Below are 16,815 nucleotides of genomic sequence, written 5' to 3'. Positions count from 1 at the left end.
CTTTGCAGGCACAAGACAGAGAATGAGACACAGATACAATGAGATACAGATGGAATGAGACACAGATTGTACTTTTACTGAACCATTTTAAAGTGTCACACTCTAACAGTTTATGCTGAATTCTTCCATATGCATCCTCCTAAATGTATTAGTTGGCTTGGGCTGCTTTAACAAAATACCACAGAGTGGGTGGCTAAAACAACAGACATTTATTTCTCACAGGTCTGGAGGCTGGCAAGCCCCAGGTCAAGGTTCTGGCTGACCTGGTGAGGATTCCCTTCCTGGCTTGCAGACAGCCACCTTCTTGCTGTGTTCTCACATGGCAGAGACAGAGCTCTCTCTTCCCTCCCTCTTTTTATAAGGGAGCTCATCCCTCCTGAGGGTGACCCCCTCTTGACCTCAACTAAACCTAATTACCTCCCAAAGGCCCCACCACTTTGGGGCCTAGGGCTTCAATATGTGAATTTTGGGGGGACACAATTCAGTCCATAGCACTAGAATGAGGCCACTCTCCTACATAACCACATCATTACCATACCCCAAACATTCAACAATATTTCCCTAATGTCATCTAATGGCCAGTCCAGTTCAAATGTCCCCAGTTGTCCTAAATGTCATTTGTAGTTGGTTTCTTCAGACCAGAGACTATGCATTGTAGGTGGTTATGCCTCCTAAGGCTCTTTTCATTTACCACAGGTCCCCTTATCCACTGGACCCCCCATTTTTTTCCATGACATTTACCTGTTGAAGAGCCAGAGTATGTAGAGAGCCCTTCTTCAGGATTTGTTAGATTGTTTTATGATAAGTTATTTAACTTGTTCCTCTACTCCCTGTTTCCTGTAAACTGAAGTCAGATATCATGACTTGATGAGGATCAGGGTAAACACTTGGCTCTGATCCTTTCCCGCTGATGTGTTAGTCACAAGGCACATGACCTCCTTCTGGCTCCCTCCAGGGCAGCAAACTTTGATGTCTGTTTTAAGGTGGTGATAGTTATATTATAAAAATATTTTTGGAAAAGAAAAACAGTAAGGAGGAACTTGCCTCATTGGACACCAAGCCATCCTATAAAGCTACTGTAATCTAAATAGCGACAAAAAGATTTTAAAAACCCCACAAATAACAGAGACTAGAATCAGGCCACAGCATATATGAGAAGTGTGCATATAAAATAGTAGCACTGCAAATTAATGGGAACATGTTGGCGATGTAATAAAAAGTACTGGAAAAAAAAGTTTCCTATTTTAATCTATATACTCCAAATAAATTCCAGTGAATTAAAGAGCTGAACATAACAACATCTCTAAAAGAAATAGAAGAAAATAAAGAATACTTTAAAAATACTGGGATGGGAAAAATAAAATACAGCATTAGAACCCTTAAAAATAGATTTGACATTGAAACACATAAAATTTACATAGAAACATGAATAGAGTAATACCACAAAGAGTAGATAGTATCAACAAAGGTTGAAGGGCTGAACCCATATCAACAGCTGCCACCAATCTAAAAGAAAATGAAAGCAAATAGAGAAATGAGCAAAGGACATGAATAATAAATTCTAAGAAAATACACAGCGAACATTTAATAAGCACTTTATAATATGCACAGCTTCACTATGATCAGGGAAATGCAATGAAAATAACAGTGAGATAGCATTTTTTATTCTCAAACTTTAAAATATTGATTCTATCCAGTGATCTCAAGGGTGTGGGGAAATAGGTATCCAAAATATTGTTGGTGTCTGTCAAAACTTAAAGAAATGAATACCCTTTGATTCAGGGAGCCCATCTCCTGAGGATATACATAAACATGTGAGGATATTCACTGCCACACTGTTTGTAATTGTAGCCCCCCTGCAACACAATCTATAGGAAAATAAATTATGGAAAACCTACATGAGAAACACAGGTATCCATTACAGTGAATGAAGTGGGTCATAAAAACTGACAGGGAAAATTTTCAAGATGTGTATTAGATGAAAAAAAAACAATCCACAGAACAATATGCATAGAATGAACCAATTTATTTTATTTTATTTTATTTTTTATTTTGGTATCATTAATCTACAATTACATGAGGAACATTGTTTACTAGACTCACCCCATTACCAAATCCCCCCCACATACCCCATTACACTCACTGTCCATCAGCGTAGTAAGATGCTGTAGAATCACTATTTGTCTTCTCTGCGTTGCACAGCCCTCCCGGTGCCCCTCAACATTATACATGCTAATAATAATGCCCGCTTTCTCCCCCCCCTTACTCCTCCCTTCCCACCCATTCTCCCACGTCCCTTTCCCTTTGGTAACTGTTAGTCCATTCTTGGGTTCTGTGAGTCTGCCGCTGTTTTGTTCCTTCTGTTTTTTCTCTGTCCTTATACTCTACATATGAGTGAAATCATTTGGTACTTGTCTTTCTCTGCCTGGCTTATTTCACTAAGCATAATACCCTCTAGCTCCATCCATGTTGTTGCAAATGGTAGGAGTTGTTTTCTTCTTATGGCTGAATAATATTCCATTGTGTATACGTACCACTTCTTCTTTACCCATTCATCTACTGATGGATACTTGGGTTGTTTCCATTTCTTGGCTATTGTAAATAGTGCTGTGATAAACATAGGGGTGCATATGTCTTTTTCAAACTGGGCTGCTGCATTCTTAGGGTAAATTCCTAGGAGTGGAATTCCTGGGTCGAATGGTATTTCTATTTTGAGCATTTTGAGGAACCTCCATACTGCTTTCCATAGTGGTTGAACTAATTTACATTCTTACCAGCAGTGTAGGAGGGTTCCCTTTTCTCCACAACCTCGCCAACATTTGTTTTTGTTTGTCTTTTGGATGGTAGTCATCCTTACTGGTGTGAGCTGATATCTCATTGTGGTTTTAACTTGCATTTCTCTGATGACTAGCAATGTGGAGCATCTTTCATGTGTCTGCTGGCTATATGAATTTCTTCTTTGGAGAACTGTCTGTTCAGCTCCTCTGCCCATTTTTTAATTGGATTATTTGGTTTTTACTTGTTGAGGTGTGCAAGCTCTTTATATATTTTGGATGTCAACCCTTTATCGGAAATGTCATTTATGAATATATTCTCCCATACTGTAGGATGCCTTTTGTTCCATTGATGGTGTCCTTTGCTGTACAGAAGATTTACCAGCTTGATATAGTCCCACTTGTTCATTTTTGCTTTTGTTTCCCTTGCCTGGGAGATATGTTCCTGAAGAAGTTGCTCATGTTTATGTAAAAGAGATTTTTGCCTATGATTTTTTTAAAGAGTTTTATGGTTTCATGACTTAAATTTAGGTCTTTGATCCATTTCGAATTTACTTTTGTGTATGGGGTTAGACAATGATCCAGTTTCATTCTCTTACATGTAGCTGCCCAGTTTTGCCAACACCAACTGTTGAAGAGGCTGTCATTTCCCCATTGTATGTCCATGGCTCCTTTATCATATATTAACTGACCATATATGTTTGGGTTAATATCTGGAGTCCCTGTTTTGTTCCACTGGTCTGTAGCTCTGTTCTTGTGCCAGTACCAAATTGTCTTGATTACTGTGGATTTGTAGTAGAGCTTGAAGTTGGGAAGCAAGATCCGCCTCACTTTATTCTTCCTTCTAAGGATTGCTTTGGCTATTCAGGGTCTTTGGTGGTTCCATATGAATTTTTGAATTATTTGTTCCAGTTCGTTGAAGAATGCTGTTGGTAATTTGATAGGGACTGCATTGAATCTGTAGATTGCTTTAGGCAGGATGGCCATTTTGACAATATTAATTCTTCCAAGCCAAGAGCATGGGATGAGTTTCCATTTGTTAGTGTCCTCTTTTATTTCTCTTAAGAGTGTCTTATAGTTTTCAGGGTATATGTCTTTCACTTCCTTGGTTAGGTTTATTCCTAGGTATTTTATTCTTTTTGTCAATGGAATTGTTTCCCTGATTTCTCTTTCTGCTAGTTCATTCTTCGTGTATAGGAAAGCCACAGATTTCTGTGTACTAATTTTGTATCCTGCATCTTTGCTGAATTCCAATATTAGTTCTAGTAGTTTTGGAGTGGAGTCTTCAGGATTTTTTTTATGTACAATATCATGTCATCTGCAAATAGTGACAGTTTGACTTCTTTATCAATCTGGATCCCTTGTATTTCTTTGTTTTGTCTGATTGCCGTGGCTAGGACCTCCAGTACTATGTTGAATAACAGTGGGGAGAGCGGGCATCCCTGTCTTCCCTATCTTAGAGGAAAAGCTTTCAGCTTCTCGCTGTTATGATGTTGGCTGTGGGTTTATCAAATATGGCCTTTATTATGTTGAGGTACTTGCCCTTTATACCCATTCTGTTGAGAGTTTTTATCATGAATGGATGTTGAATTTTATCGAATGCTTTTTCAGCATCTATGGAGATGATCATGTGGTTTTTGTCCTTCTTTTTGTTTATGTGGTGGATGATGTTGATGGATTTTCAAATGTTGTACCATCCTTGCACCCCTGAGATGAATCCCACTTGGTCATGGTGTATGATCCTCTTGATGTATTTTTGAATTCCGTTTGCTAATATTTTGTTCAGTATTTTTGCATCTATGTTCATCAGGCATATTGGTCTGTAATTTTTTTTGGTGAGGTCTTCGCCTGGTTTTGGTGTGATGCTGGCTTCATAGAATGAGTTTGGGAGTACTCCCTCTTCTTCTATTTTTGGAAAACTTCAAGGAGAATGGGTATTATGTTTTCTCTGTATGTCTGATAAAATTCCATGGTGAATCCATCTGGCCCAGAGGTTTTGTTCTTGGGTAGTGTTTTGGTTACTCATTCAATTTCATTGGTGGTAATTGGTCTGTTCAGATTTTGTTTCTTCCTTGGTCAGTCTTGGAAGGTTGTATTTTTCTAGGAAGTTCTCCATTTCTTCTAGGTTTTCCAGCTTGTTGGCATATAGATTCTCATGGTATTCTCTAATAATTCTCTGTATTTCTGTGAGGTCCATCATGATTTTTCCTTTCTCGTTTCTGATTCTGTTGATGTGTGTAGATTCTCTTTTTCTCTTAATAAGTCTGACTAGGGGCTTATCTATTTTGTTTATTTTTCTCAAAGAAACAGCTCATGGTTTCATTGATTTTTTTCTATTGTTTTGTTCTTCTCAATTTTATTTATTTTTTCTCTGACTTTTATTATGTCCCTCCTTCTGCTGACTTTATGCCTCATTTGTTCTTCTTTTTCCAATTTCCATAATTGTGACTTTAGACTATTCATTTGGGATTGTTCTTCGTTCTTTAAATATGCCTGGATTGCTATATACGTTCCTCTTAAAACTGCTTTTGCTGTGTCCCACAGAAGTTGGGGCTTTGTGCTGTTGTTGTCATTTGTTTCCATATATTGCTTGATCTCTGTTTTAATTTGGTTATTGATCCATTGATTATTTAGGAGCATGTTGTTAAGCCTCCATATGTTTGTGAGCCTTTTAGTTTTCTTTGTAGAATTTATTTCTAGTTGTATACCTTTGTGGTCTGAGAAGTTGGTTGGTAAAACTTCAATCTTTTTGAATTTACTAAGGCTCTTTTTGTGGCATAGTATGGGGTCTATTCTGGAAAATGTTCCATGTGCACTTGATAAGAATGTTTATCCTGCTGCTTTTGAGTGTAGAGTTCTGTAAATGTCTATTAGGTCCATCTGTTCTAGTGTGTTGTTCAGTGCCTCTGTGTCCTTACTTATTTTTTGTCTGGTGGATCTGTCCTTTGGAGTGAGTGGTGTGCTGAAGTCTCCTAAAATGAATGCATTGCTTCTATTTCCCCTTTAATTCTGTTAGTATTTGTTTCACATATGTTGGTGCTCCTGTATTGGGTGCATATATATTTATAATGGTTATATCCTCTTGTTGGACTGACCCTTTATCATTATGTAATATCCTTCTTTATCTCTTGTTACTTTCTTTGTTTTGACGTCTATTTTGTCCGATACTAGTACTGCAACACCTGCGTTTTTCTCCTTGTTGTTTGCTTGAAATATCTTTTTCCATGCCTTGACTTTTAGTCTGTGCATGTCTTTGGGTTTGAGGTGAGTCTCTTGTAAGCAGCATATAGATGGGTCTTGCTTTTTTATCCATTCTGTTACTCTGTGTCTTTTGATTGGTGCATTCAGTCCATTTACATTTAGGGTGATTATTGAAAGATATGTACTTATTGCCATTGCAGGCTTAAGACTCGTGGTTATCAAAGGTTCAAGAGTAGCTTTTTTACTATCTAGCTGTCTAACTTAACTCTCTTATTAAGCTATTATAAACACAGTCTGATGATTCTTTATTTATCTCCCTTCTTATTCTTCCTCCTCCATTCTTTATATGTTAGGTGTTTTATTCTGTGCTCTTTTGTGTTTCCTTTGACTGCTTTTGTGAGTAGTTGATTTTATTTTTTGCCTTTAGTTAGTGTTTGGTTGGTGTGCTTTATGTGCTGTGATTTTATTTTCTCTGGTGACATCTATTTAGCCTTAGGAGTGCTTCCATCTAGAGCAGTCCCTATAAAATATCCTGCAGAGGTGTTTTGCGGGAGGCAAATTCCCCCAACTTTTGCTTGTCTGGGAATTGTTCAATCCCTCCTTCATATTTAAATAATAATTGTGCTGGATACAGTATTCTTGGTTCTAGGCCCTTCTGTTTCATTGCATTAAATATATCATGCCATTCTCTTCTGGTCTTTAAGGTTTCTGTTGAGAAGTCTGATGACAGCCTGATGGGTTTTCCTTTGTAGGTGACCTTTTTTCTCTCTCTGGCTGCCTTTAATACTCTGTCCTTGTCCTTGATCTTTGTCATTTTAATTATTATGTGTCTTGGTGTGGTCTTCCTTGGGTAGGGAGTTCTGTGGTCCTCCATGGCCTTAGAGACTATTTCCTCCCCAGTTTGGGGAAGTTTTCGGCAATTATTTCTTCAAAGACACTTTCTACCCCTTTTTGTCTCTCTTCTTCTTCTGGTACTCCCATAATGCGAATAGTGTTATGTTTGGATTGGCCACAGAGTTCTCTTAATATTCTTTCATTCCTGGAGGTCCTTTTATCTCTCTCTGCATCAGCTTCTCTGTGTTCCTGTTCTCTGATTTCTGTTCCATTAATGGCCTCCTGCACCTCATCCAGTCTACTCTTAAGGTCTTCCAGAGATTGTTGTATTTCTGTATTCTCCCTCCTAACTTGATCCTTTAGCTCTTGCATATTTCTCTGCTGGTCCATCAGCATGGTTATGACCTTTATTTTGAATTCTTTTTCAGGTATATTGGTTAAATCTATCTCCCCAGGCTCCCTCTTAGGGGTTGTCTGGGTAATTCCGGACTGGATCAAATTCTTCTGCCTTTTCATGGCGATAGAGGTAGTCATAGGCAGTTGGCACATGTGTCAGCTGGGAGAACAATGTCCCGCACATGGAGTGTAGCTTCCATTTTTATTTCCTGAGCCATGTGTGCGGGTGGCTGTTGGGGCAGCCCAGAGCCCTGTGGTTAGAGGCAGTTGCGCCAGGTGTGCTCTGCTGTGATAAAGACCTGTCATGCCCTGTCCTGGCTTCTTCTGTCTGTGCCTGTCAGCCGTGCACCGGCAGGGCCTCTGAGTCTGGCCTGGGCAACTACGGAGGAGGTTCTGGTCAGTTGCTGTGGTACTGGTTGCTCTCAGGCTGCCCCCCTGCTATGGTGGGGTGGCGCTGGAGGGGGAATGGACGGTAGGCTGTTTATTGCCATGAGGAGCTTCAGAGCTGTGCTGTCACCCAGGAGGTTAGGGTGCCTGGAGTTCCCTGGGATTCCCAGCTGCTGGGCTGAGTGTGCCGGGATGCTGCCGTTCAGTTGTGAGGTCCCTGTCCTTTCAAGACTTTCAAAAAGCACTCGCCTTTCTTTTGTCCCAGGGGTGCTGGCTACAGGGACCTGCTCACAGGTTTTACCGTTCCTTTTCCCTAATATACAGCACACCACACAATGTGTGTCTGTGCTCCCAGTGTGCATGACTAGGCCTGGTTATTTAGCAGTCCTGGGCTCCCACTCCCTCCCCACTCTGACTCCTTTCCTCTCTCTGGTGGGCTGGGGTGGGAGCTGCGCTCGGGTGACACCGGGCCATGGCTTGTATCTTACCCCCTTCGTGAGGCACTGAGTTCTCGCAGATGTAGATGTAGCCTGGCTGTTTTACTGTACCTTCTGGTCTCTCTTTTAGGATTAGTTTTATTATTTATATTTTCAAAAGTATATATGGTTTTGGGAGGAGATTTCTGCTGCCCTACTCACTCCGCCATCTTGGCTCCTCAGCTGTTTTTTTTTTAGCAAGTTTTTTATGGAGGGAGGGTTTCCACTCCTGACCATAACAGCCCAGCCAATGAGAGACAGTTACAACTCAGCCAATGGGAGGCCGCCATGTCTGGAACTCAGTGTTTTACTTAGGCCCTCCCACCTCCCCTTTCCCCTGTATTAGTGCTTTCAGTCCTTTGTCCTCCAAACCTTCCTTGAGGTAGCTTGCTTGTCTTAAATTACAATTCTCTGCTCTAATCCCAAATAAACCCCATTTTGTTAGTAAAATAATTGATTTTTATTTTAAGGTTACCAATGTGTGTCCATTTTCCCATATGCCTGCTACCTAAACCTTCTAGTTTTCAGGGAAATTTGACCTTTCACAAGTTAGTTATGTTACATGTTAACATCACATATCTATTGACCAGTTTCTACTAATTTTAGGGTAAGGGTTCAAATTTTCAGACCATGACTTAATATGAAATATCTAAAACACATAAAAGACCATATCCATCAGTTTTCCTTTCAGGGTGAATTCACTAGGGGAAAGGTGTATTTCAGAGAACCCCTGCCCCCTCTTTCTTGCTTTTTCCCTGTGCTTCCCATAATGTTGAGGATGACAAATGGATGCCTCTGTTCTCTAAGCTCAGACAGCTCAGGAAAGATGACTCAGAGTCGTGGGGAGAGTGTTTAGGTTCTTGGCTAGCCCTGCCACTTATGTGGGTCCCTGTGTCCAATCTGTGAAAGGACAGCCTTGGACCAAATATTGTCTAAAGTGCTTCCAAACTAGAATTCTGTGATCAATGGTCAAACAACAAACTGAGCAAGCAGTCAAATAAAACTGCATTTCCTGTGGCCAATCATCAGGGCTCAGGGGTCAGCCTATTGAACAGTGGGAAGAGTTCAACTGTTAATAAGTGCCTCATACAAACCAATTCTGGTAGAAATAGCACTTCTGTCACTATCTAAATATGACCTAAAACCAAAATATAAACATGGTTTAAAACTGCAGTGTATACTTACCATCGAGACTTCCTGAAAGGGTATCTTGCAGCAACCCTCCTTACCCCAGAACGACTCAGGAGACAAGGGCCCAAGCAAGAGATTTTATTATATGAAAGAAAAAATGGCTGCCCCCAGGGAGAGGGAGCAGCAGCTGGTGGGTGAGAAAGCGTGTTTTTAAGGAGTAGGGATAGGGTGTGTTCTGCGTTGGAGATTGGATCTTAAGGGGTGGGGGGTCTTAGGGTGCCAGAATTTGCCTTCACTTCCTATTTCCAAGATCGGAAGATATTTCCGCATAATTACAAAGTGTAATCATGTACCTTCTTCTCTCTTAATGAATTTATAATAACAAAACCACAAAATTACATGTTTGTAAAACGTAAAGATGCTCAAATAGTACCATCATATGTATATACTTCCAATATTAAACAATTTAAACCAAATGCATTTTGTTATAATTTTTAGTCCAAACACTGTATTTGAAGGTGAGAGAAATGGATATGTCAACTTTGAGACACTTTAGTTTTCGTTTGAAAAGTCATATACATAATTCATTTTTAAACTAAATCCAGTGTCATGGAGTTCTCAAATTTCTTAATTCTAGGGAGCCACACAGAGAACTGTCCTGTAAATATCTAATCAAAACAAAACCTACTGGGATATTAGCTGGACTAATTGTGGTGATCATTTTGTAATATATACAAACACCAAATCATTATGTTTACACCTGAAACTAATGTTATATGTCAGTTATATTTCAATAAGCAAAGCAAAACAAAACAAAGCACAAGACCTACTCTTGTAAAATCTCAGTATCTGGGAAAGGGTGGCCTTTTTCCTGCTGAGCGTGAAGGGCCTTGAGTTTCCACTTAAAACGGAGGTCTGGGGCCCATAGGTTTCTGCTTACCAACACTTCTTGGCACAGCAATCTACAGCCTCCCAAGTCTGTTTCTCTGCTGCCCCGACAGACAAACACGTGGACCATTTTTAATTTAAAGCCTTAGTGATTTCCTTATGGGAAATGGGAAGAGTGAAAATGATTAGTATGATTCTGGTCCATGCAGCTGATCTCCAGTTCCAGATTGTTCAACTGAACTGCCAGCCAGAACCCCCTTTCCCCAGCCCACTTTCCTCCGTAATTAGCAGTGCTTAAGGTAAAGTCCTTCAACAATAGAAGTCAAATAGCCCCTCTGAGAGGTACTCCAACAAAATTTGCATTTCTGAGAGGCTTCCAGGGGGATTGACTCACATGCATCTTGTTCTTCTAGAGGCTGGCGGTCATTGCGGAACTGCAGGATAAAACATTAAAGTGCGGATGAAAAATTAGCAATAGCTTGCAAGATGCAGAATTTTGGGCTATGCAATCTACAGACGCCCCTCCGATCTCACCCCTGTAGATACTGCCATGGACATTCGTTTAAAGGCCTTCTAAAATGATCAGAAAGATCAGACATTATTTTAACCCAGGAGAATAAGAAAGGGCATGACTCTACAGTTTGCAAGATAAACGTTCAAGGATTAAATTCGCCGCTTGCTTCAACACTTCAATACTTGACCTGTCCACACCTTAGGTAAAAAACAACAACAACAAAACACAGCAACTAGTGTATAAAATTGCCGTTAGGGCGGGTCCTGGATTTCCAGATGAGGAACTGAGGGGTGCAAACCAGTGGGCACGTCGCGTTTCCGCCGTAGTTTGCTGGACCCCCTAAGAAGCCCTGGCTCCGTCTATCTGAATGCTGGACACAGGTCGATGAAAAGGCCGTAGCTGGCTTGAATAGTTCCTAAGTTCTGAAACGGGCTCTACCTTAGGTCTACGGCGGAGAATGAAATCACTCGAGCCAGGGCGCGATTACAAGGACCAAGAAACCCTTTAAAAAGCTGACCAGCCGGGCGCTGCTGAGTCTCTCGGGTGGACCCCTGAAGGCAGCTGGGACGCGGAGTCGCGCCACACGCGCTCCGGGCAATTATAAAGTTGGGGGCCGGCGGAAGGTCGGAGCCACTTTATCTTTGATTGGCGGAACCGCTCAGACTTTTCTTTATGGCATCACCGGGTACCTGCCTGTAGAAAGGCCCCGTCTCCGTGACGTCACTCTGGGCCGGCCAATGAGGGGACCCTGTCTGCGGGCCCCGAGGAGGGTTGTGGGCTCTTTTTGTGAATGAAGCGCCACGGAACAGCCCTTCTGGGGTCTCCCGGAGCCGCGGCCCTCTGTGCTCCGGCGTCCGGCAGCAGCATCCACGGTCGCGGCGGGCGCGCGCTCTCCCCCGGCAGCAGCTCCGGCGCCGAGGCCCCGTCAGCGCGGCGGGCCCCTGGGAGCGGCGGCAGGAGGCGCTGCAGCCGGGGCTGCGGCGCGGGTCCCGCGGCGGCCGCAGGGGGAGTGGGGCAGGCGCGGTGGGCCCGGCGCCTCCTCCGCCGCCTGCGCGGCCGCCTCTTGCCGGGCTCACCCGGCGGCTGCCGACACCGCGGCGCCCGCGCTAGGGCTGGCGGGGTCTCAGCGGGCGGGCGCGCGCGGCCATGGTCGTGGCCCCCGGACGGGCCGCGGCCGCCTCCATGAAGCGGAAGAGCGAGCGGCGGCCGAGCTGGGCCGCCGCACCCCCCTGCTCGCGGCGCTGCCCGGCGTCTCCGCCGGGCGTGAAGAGGCGCCGCAGATCCGCGTCGCAGGAGCTGCACCGCCTGGACCAGCTGGACGACTTGTACCTGGACATCACCGGTGAGCCGGCGAACTGGCGCGCGGTGGGGCGCGGGTCCCCTGTTAGAGCCCCGCCGACCACACCCCCTCGGGCGCCGGCTCCCGGGACGCCCCCACCCCGGCTCCTCGCCCGCCCCGCGCTCTAACTTTATTCACTCTGCGCTCCTCCCCCAGTCCCCGGGGCCGAGGTCACCTTCTGCATGGCTGGCGGCCGCTCGGCGCCTCGGGCTTTTCTCAAGTTCGGGTCGGTTCCCTCACGGGGCCTCTAGCTCACTGGGCCCCCGCGGGAGGCCGAGCCTGCAAGTCGCCCGGAGGAACTCCGCGCGCCTAGGAATTGAAGCCCGCCTGGCGCGTCGCCGCAGCCGCCCCGGAGGCCAGCGCGCCAACCACCCCGGCCTCCGGCCTTCCGGGGGCCTGTGGCCCGTTCTGGCTGAACCGGTCAATACGCCGACGGCCCCGAGGTGTCAGAAACCGCGGCCGCCGCAGCTGGTAGACAGCAGCCCCTTGGTAGCCGCGGTGTCAGGGCTGATCGTACACTTCCTGAGGCCGCGGAAATGCAGTCTGACGGCGAGGCGTGCGCAGGCATGGTGAGAGGTGGTAACTATGGAGACCTTTGGCAACACATAGCTGTCCAGGGTGTGGACGGAGCGTGCTGTTTGCAGTGGCTGGGAATGTGTGGATCTGGCCGTGTGGGTTTATAGCTCTCTCCTCCCCGGTAGCCTTTGTAAGGCAGGGACGCTGGAGTGTCAGACGGTAACTTAGGAAGTGTTCGGAAATTGTTTTCTAGGTTGATGGACAGTTGGAAACCAAGGTCTGTTGTAGACGAAGCTCAGAGTAGAGCGGAAGGTCTTTCAGCGTTGGGAGGACGGCCCTGGGGGAGGCCGGAAGGAGGAGGACGGGCCGCCTGGAGTACCTGCCTGGTGGGCACCTGCGTAGGCCCGCGTAGTGCGGTGGGCGGTGAAGCCAGCGTGCTGAGGCCGAGACCTGGGTCTTCCCAGGTGTGCACTTGGGGAGATGGCCCCGCCGACGAGGGCCTGGGGGCACCTACACATTGCTTACCGCGTTATTTGTACTCCTTCCGAGGAGCTTTGTTTAATAGCATACTTTTAGGGCAGGTAACGCACTTACATGGTACAGAACTCTTCATTTCTCAGGCACACGGAAGTGTACACTGAGAAGTTGGTCTCAGCCACTGATGTACTTCCCCAGAGGCAACTTAGGTCCCTAGGTTTTTGGGATTACTTCCAGAAAAGAAACTAAGCGTGCATATTCATTTATTTACTGCATATTATGTACCTGACTCAAACAGGGTAGTGGACAGCATAGAGCTCCTCACACTGTTTTTGCGCGATAATTCTTAGTACATGCAAAACGGCCTCATTTGACATGCAAAACTTGACTCATTTAATTACTGCTTAGGCCAGAGTGGATATGGTGATAAAGAATAAAACCATAAAAAAGTATATGTGTATTTAAATGCATATTTGTTTTATAACTTGTTTAGACAACTTCCTATTGATGAACATTTAGGTTGTCTCCAATCAAAAAAGGAAGTTTCTGACAGCAAAGTCATTGAGTAAATAAATCTTTCTCCTCCTTTGTGGAGAAAAAAATGCAATGTGGCTGACTTTCCTGAGGTATGATCAATGAATTAACTTCAGAAAACATTGGCAACCAAAATACTGAGGAATGAATGCATTCCATAAAATCAAAATAATGGTATTTAGATTACAAGCGCAGGGAATGGAGCAGTTCAGCCTCAGTGTAAGGTCACTCCAGGACTTCGCGGTCCAGACCTCCAGTGTAAGGTCTGCTTTCCCTGGGATTTCTCCAGGTGTCCCTTAGTGACAGTTGGGGCTTCCTGGAAAAATGTGACTAAGTCAGTGTGATTCTGAGTGATATACAAGACAAAGTGATTTTGGATGTCAGGTGTGAATTGCTTTTTACTGGGCTTGGAGGGGAGGCTGGAGTCCTCATCCTCTGAGGCAAATGGCAACCTGGCTGGTCCTTTTGAGTGTGTTTGCTCTCAGTTATTGTTTTCTTAACTTAGAAAGCAGGGTATGCATACTTTTAAAGTTGAATGTTACCAGAGAAGATACATAGATATAGTTGATCTCCCTCCCCAGTAATATTTTCTTTCCCTTCAGTTTTCTTTGTGTTCACTGTGCTACAAACTGTGCCCTACCAGAAAGAACAGTCCTCTTTTTAATGGCTGCCACGGTATTGCATTTGTGTGGCTGAACTGTCATGTATTTAATGGTAGTAAGTACACGGTTATTTGGGGGCTTGCCAGTCCCTCCTGCAGTGGTTGCCGTGGCAGCAGTGTATCAGTCTGCCTACGTGTGTGTAGAATGTGTATCTGGGGAATAAACTAGAAATGAAGAGAGAGGCCTGACCGAAGTAAACAGGTTTATCCGTTCAGCTGTAGGCTTTTTTAGTGATCCTGAATAATGCTGCTGTGAACATTCATGTACAGGAGAATCTCAGAGATACTGTGGGTTGGGTTCCAGCCCACTGCAATAGAGGGAATCAAATGAGTATTTTGGTTTCCTGGTGCAAAGTTATGTTTATATTGTAGTCTGTGAAGTGTGCAGTAGCATTATGTCTAAAAAAAAATGCACATACCTTCATTAAAAATACCATAATCTGAGTTTTCAGCAAGTCATAATTACTGATCACAGATCACCATAACAAATATAATAATGATGGAAAAGTTTGAAATGTTGTGAGAATTACCAGGTTGTAACCCAGGGACACAAAGTGAGAAACGCTGTTGGAAAAATGGCCCAGTAGCCTTGCTTGCTGCAGGGTTGCCACAGCCTTCGATTTATAAAAAATTTAGTATCTGTGAAGCATAGTAAGGCAAAATGCAGGTAAATGTGTGCCTGTCCAAGTTGTGTTGACATGTTTTCAGTTCCTTTCGGGATGTACCCAGGAGTGGCCCTGCTGGGTCACGTGGTAACTCCACAGTTAACCTTGTGAGGCACTGCCAGCATTCCCACCAGCAATGTACCAGTTAATCTACACCTTCCCTAATACTTGTTGTGACTGCGAAGATTCTTTCCCCCGGAGTTTGATTTGTAAAAATTAATGCACATTATCACTTCTGCCTCTTCTGCTCTTAAATACATTACTGTTTTTCATTAGTCTCAACATTTTTATTGCAATTTGTTTTATTTGTAAGTTGAATTACCGTAGATCCCAGGATATTTCATCTGGGTACATTTAACGTGGGATGCGTAATGCCTAGTTTCACCTCATGTATTATGTGGCCACTATTATATAATAGTGTCTGGCCAGCCACCCCACTACACTGGGCATTTCCTCTTAGGCGGAGCAGACTTACAGGGGTTTTATTCCCACTAGTCCCCATCAACCTCCCCTTGGTTGATGATTCGCTCCACTCTGGCCATGTGCAGTGACATGCGTTTTTTCCTGAACTGTATTCCTGCAGTTCAAGAAAGTTGGTAGATACAGTGTGAAGTGTGTATATTAATGCCAGAGAGATACTGAGCAAAGATGATTGCAATGAGTTGTTACCAGTCAAGGAAGCTGGGGGAGGAAGGGAAGTAGGAGGGTTTCAGTTGGATTTGGTACCATGCAACTCTCCAGGTGGCAGAAAATACCAAGGGGAAAAATACTGGACACAGGTTTTTTGTTTTCCTGGTGAACCTCCTCGCTTCCAGAGGTCTGAATCTTTTTGATCTGTATATTCCTGTTCCTTAAATAGGGCCCCCCATAAAATGATGGTGGACATAATAGAAAGGACAGTCTCTTGTTCTCTCTATTAATATAGGGAACAAGTTTCAAAGACTGTAACACCACTGTGTCATCTCTGTGTTTGCTAACGTACTGGATTTAATAGTTGGTAAAAAACTAATTTTATTTTTTAATTTTTAAAAATTTCTGACTAATGAAGAAAATTGGTAATAACTACTGATCAAAAAAGATTCTTGCTGGTTTGTCCTAAATTACAAATTTTTTTTTTCAGTGTCTTCTATGATACTGTACCCTATATTTTAACAGTAAACAACTGGAGACCCTCTTGTCAAGGTTAGGAGTATCATTTAAAAGTGTAAATTAATGTTGTATTAGACACCAAATAAAATTAAGCAACTGTAGCATTGCAACCCCCCCTTTTTAAATTAAATTTACTCTAAACACCATTAGATGTGGAAAACTTATTCATTAATTCAAGAAGTATTTATTGAATGCTTACTGTGTAAAACAGTCACACATATGCATTACTTGCAGTGATAGAAATATATTTTTCTTTATAGAAAAGGAATGCTGTTACCTGGGGCACTGATTCAAGGAGGAAATAAATCTGCTTTTCGTCAAGAGTTTTATGTAGTAGATGATTTGGTTTTGATAGCAGAAGCTCATCAAAAGTGTTTTATTTTTCTTGGCCTCTCTGAAGAGGCCAATACCAGATATAAATAAGTGTGGCCAAACTGATGCAGTTCCATTTTGGGAAAGCCAGGACTACCTGACTTTTATTCTTTCTGGCAGATAAAGCTACTTTGAAGAGTTGTGCATAAATGATTTACCAAACATCTACTAGTTAGTCCTGTGGTACTTAGGCTAGTAGACTATGGCATAGTTGATGCTCCCTAAGTAGTATCTGTACAGTTGAATTTAGAGAGATGAATAATTGCTTAGTCAATTGAGAAAAGTGAACAGACTACACAAGTCAAGTCCTCCAGAGCTCATGTTGTCTTCCACATTGGCCATCATCACTGCCTGGATTTTCCAGATAGTTCATTCATTGAATAAATGTGTAATGAATACCTACTCTGCTAGGCTTTTTTTTCCTTTCTCAAGTGCTAAAAATAGGTCACTGCTGGAGATGGTCCCTGCTCTTGTGAGTTTATGTTTTCTGTGTTAATTGAG

The 16,815-nt window shown here is 43.4% G+C and overlaps 1 protein-coding gene and 1 long non-coding RNA gene across 19 annotated transcripts in view; one reads left to right on the top strand and one right to left on the bottom strand.

The window, feature by feature from the left end:
* The window catches only part of LOC140847728 (uncharacterized), a 29,047-nt gene extending 17,767 nt beyond the window's left edge, over nucleotides 1–11,280 (bottom strand). For both annotated transcript variants that reach the window (XR_012127806.1, XR_012127807.1), the window contains exons 1-2: nucleotides 10,140–11,280; nucleotides 1,442–1,506 (exon numbers count right to left, since the gene is read on the bottom strand). This is a non-coding gene — a long non-coding RNA (uncharacterized lncRNA). The remainder of the gene's footprint in view (nucleotides 1–1,441; nucleotides 1,507–10,139) is intronic.
* Nucleotides 11,281–11,379: 99 nt separating this feature from the next.
* Nucleotides 11,380–16,815, top strand: part of CDC14B (cell division cycle 14B) — a 110,698-nt gene continuing 105,262 nt past the window's right edge. For 8 of the 17 annotated variants that reach the window (XR_012127802.1, XR_012127803.1, XM_073228814.1 and 5 more), the window contains exon 1: nucleotides 11,395–11,943. Coding sequence is in view for 14 of the 17 variants with exons in the window: in XM_073228814.1 (XP_073084915.1) it covers nucleotides 11,748–11,943 (196 nt within the window). In the remaining 3 variants the exon portion in view is untranslated. Of the gene's footprint in view, nucleotides 11,944–12,221; nucleotides 12,510–16,815 lie in introns of those variants that run through there. The other 9 variants (XM_036991232.2, XM_036991230.2, XM_073228816.1 and 6 more) reach the window with 5 other exon arrangements.

Source organism: Manis javanica, chromosome 2 (genome assembly GCF_040802235.1).
Source record: "Manis javanica isolate MJ-LG chromosome 2, MJ_LKY, whole genome shotgun sequence".
Classification (NCBI taxonomy): Eukaryota; Metazoa; Chordata; class Mammalia; order Pholidota; family Manidae; genus Manis; species Manis javanica.
Note: the sequence above shows the minus strand (reverse complement) of the source record. Positions and strands in the feature narration are given on the sequence as shown.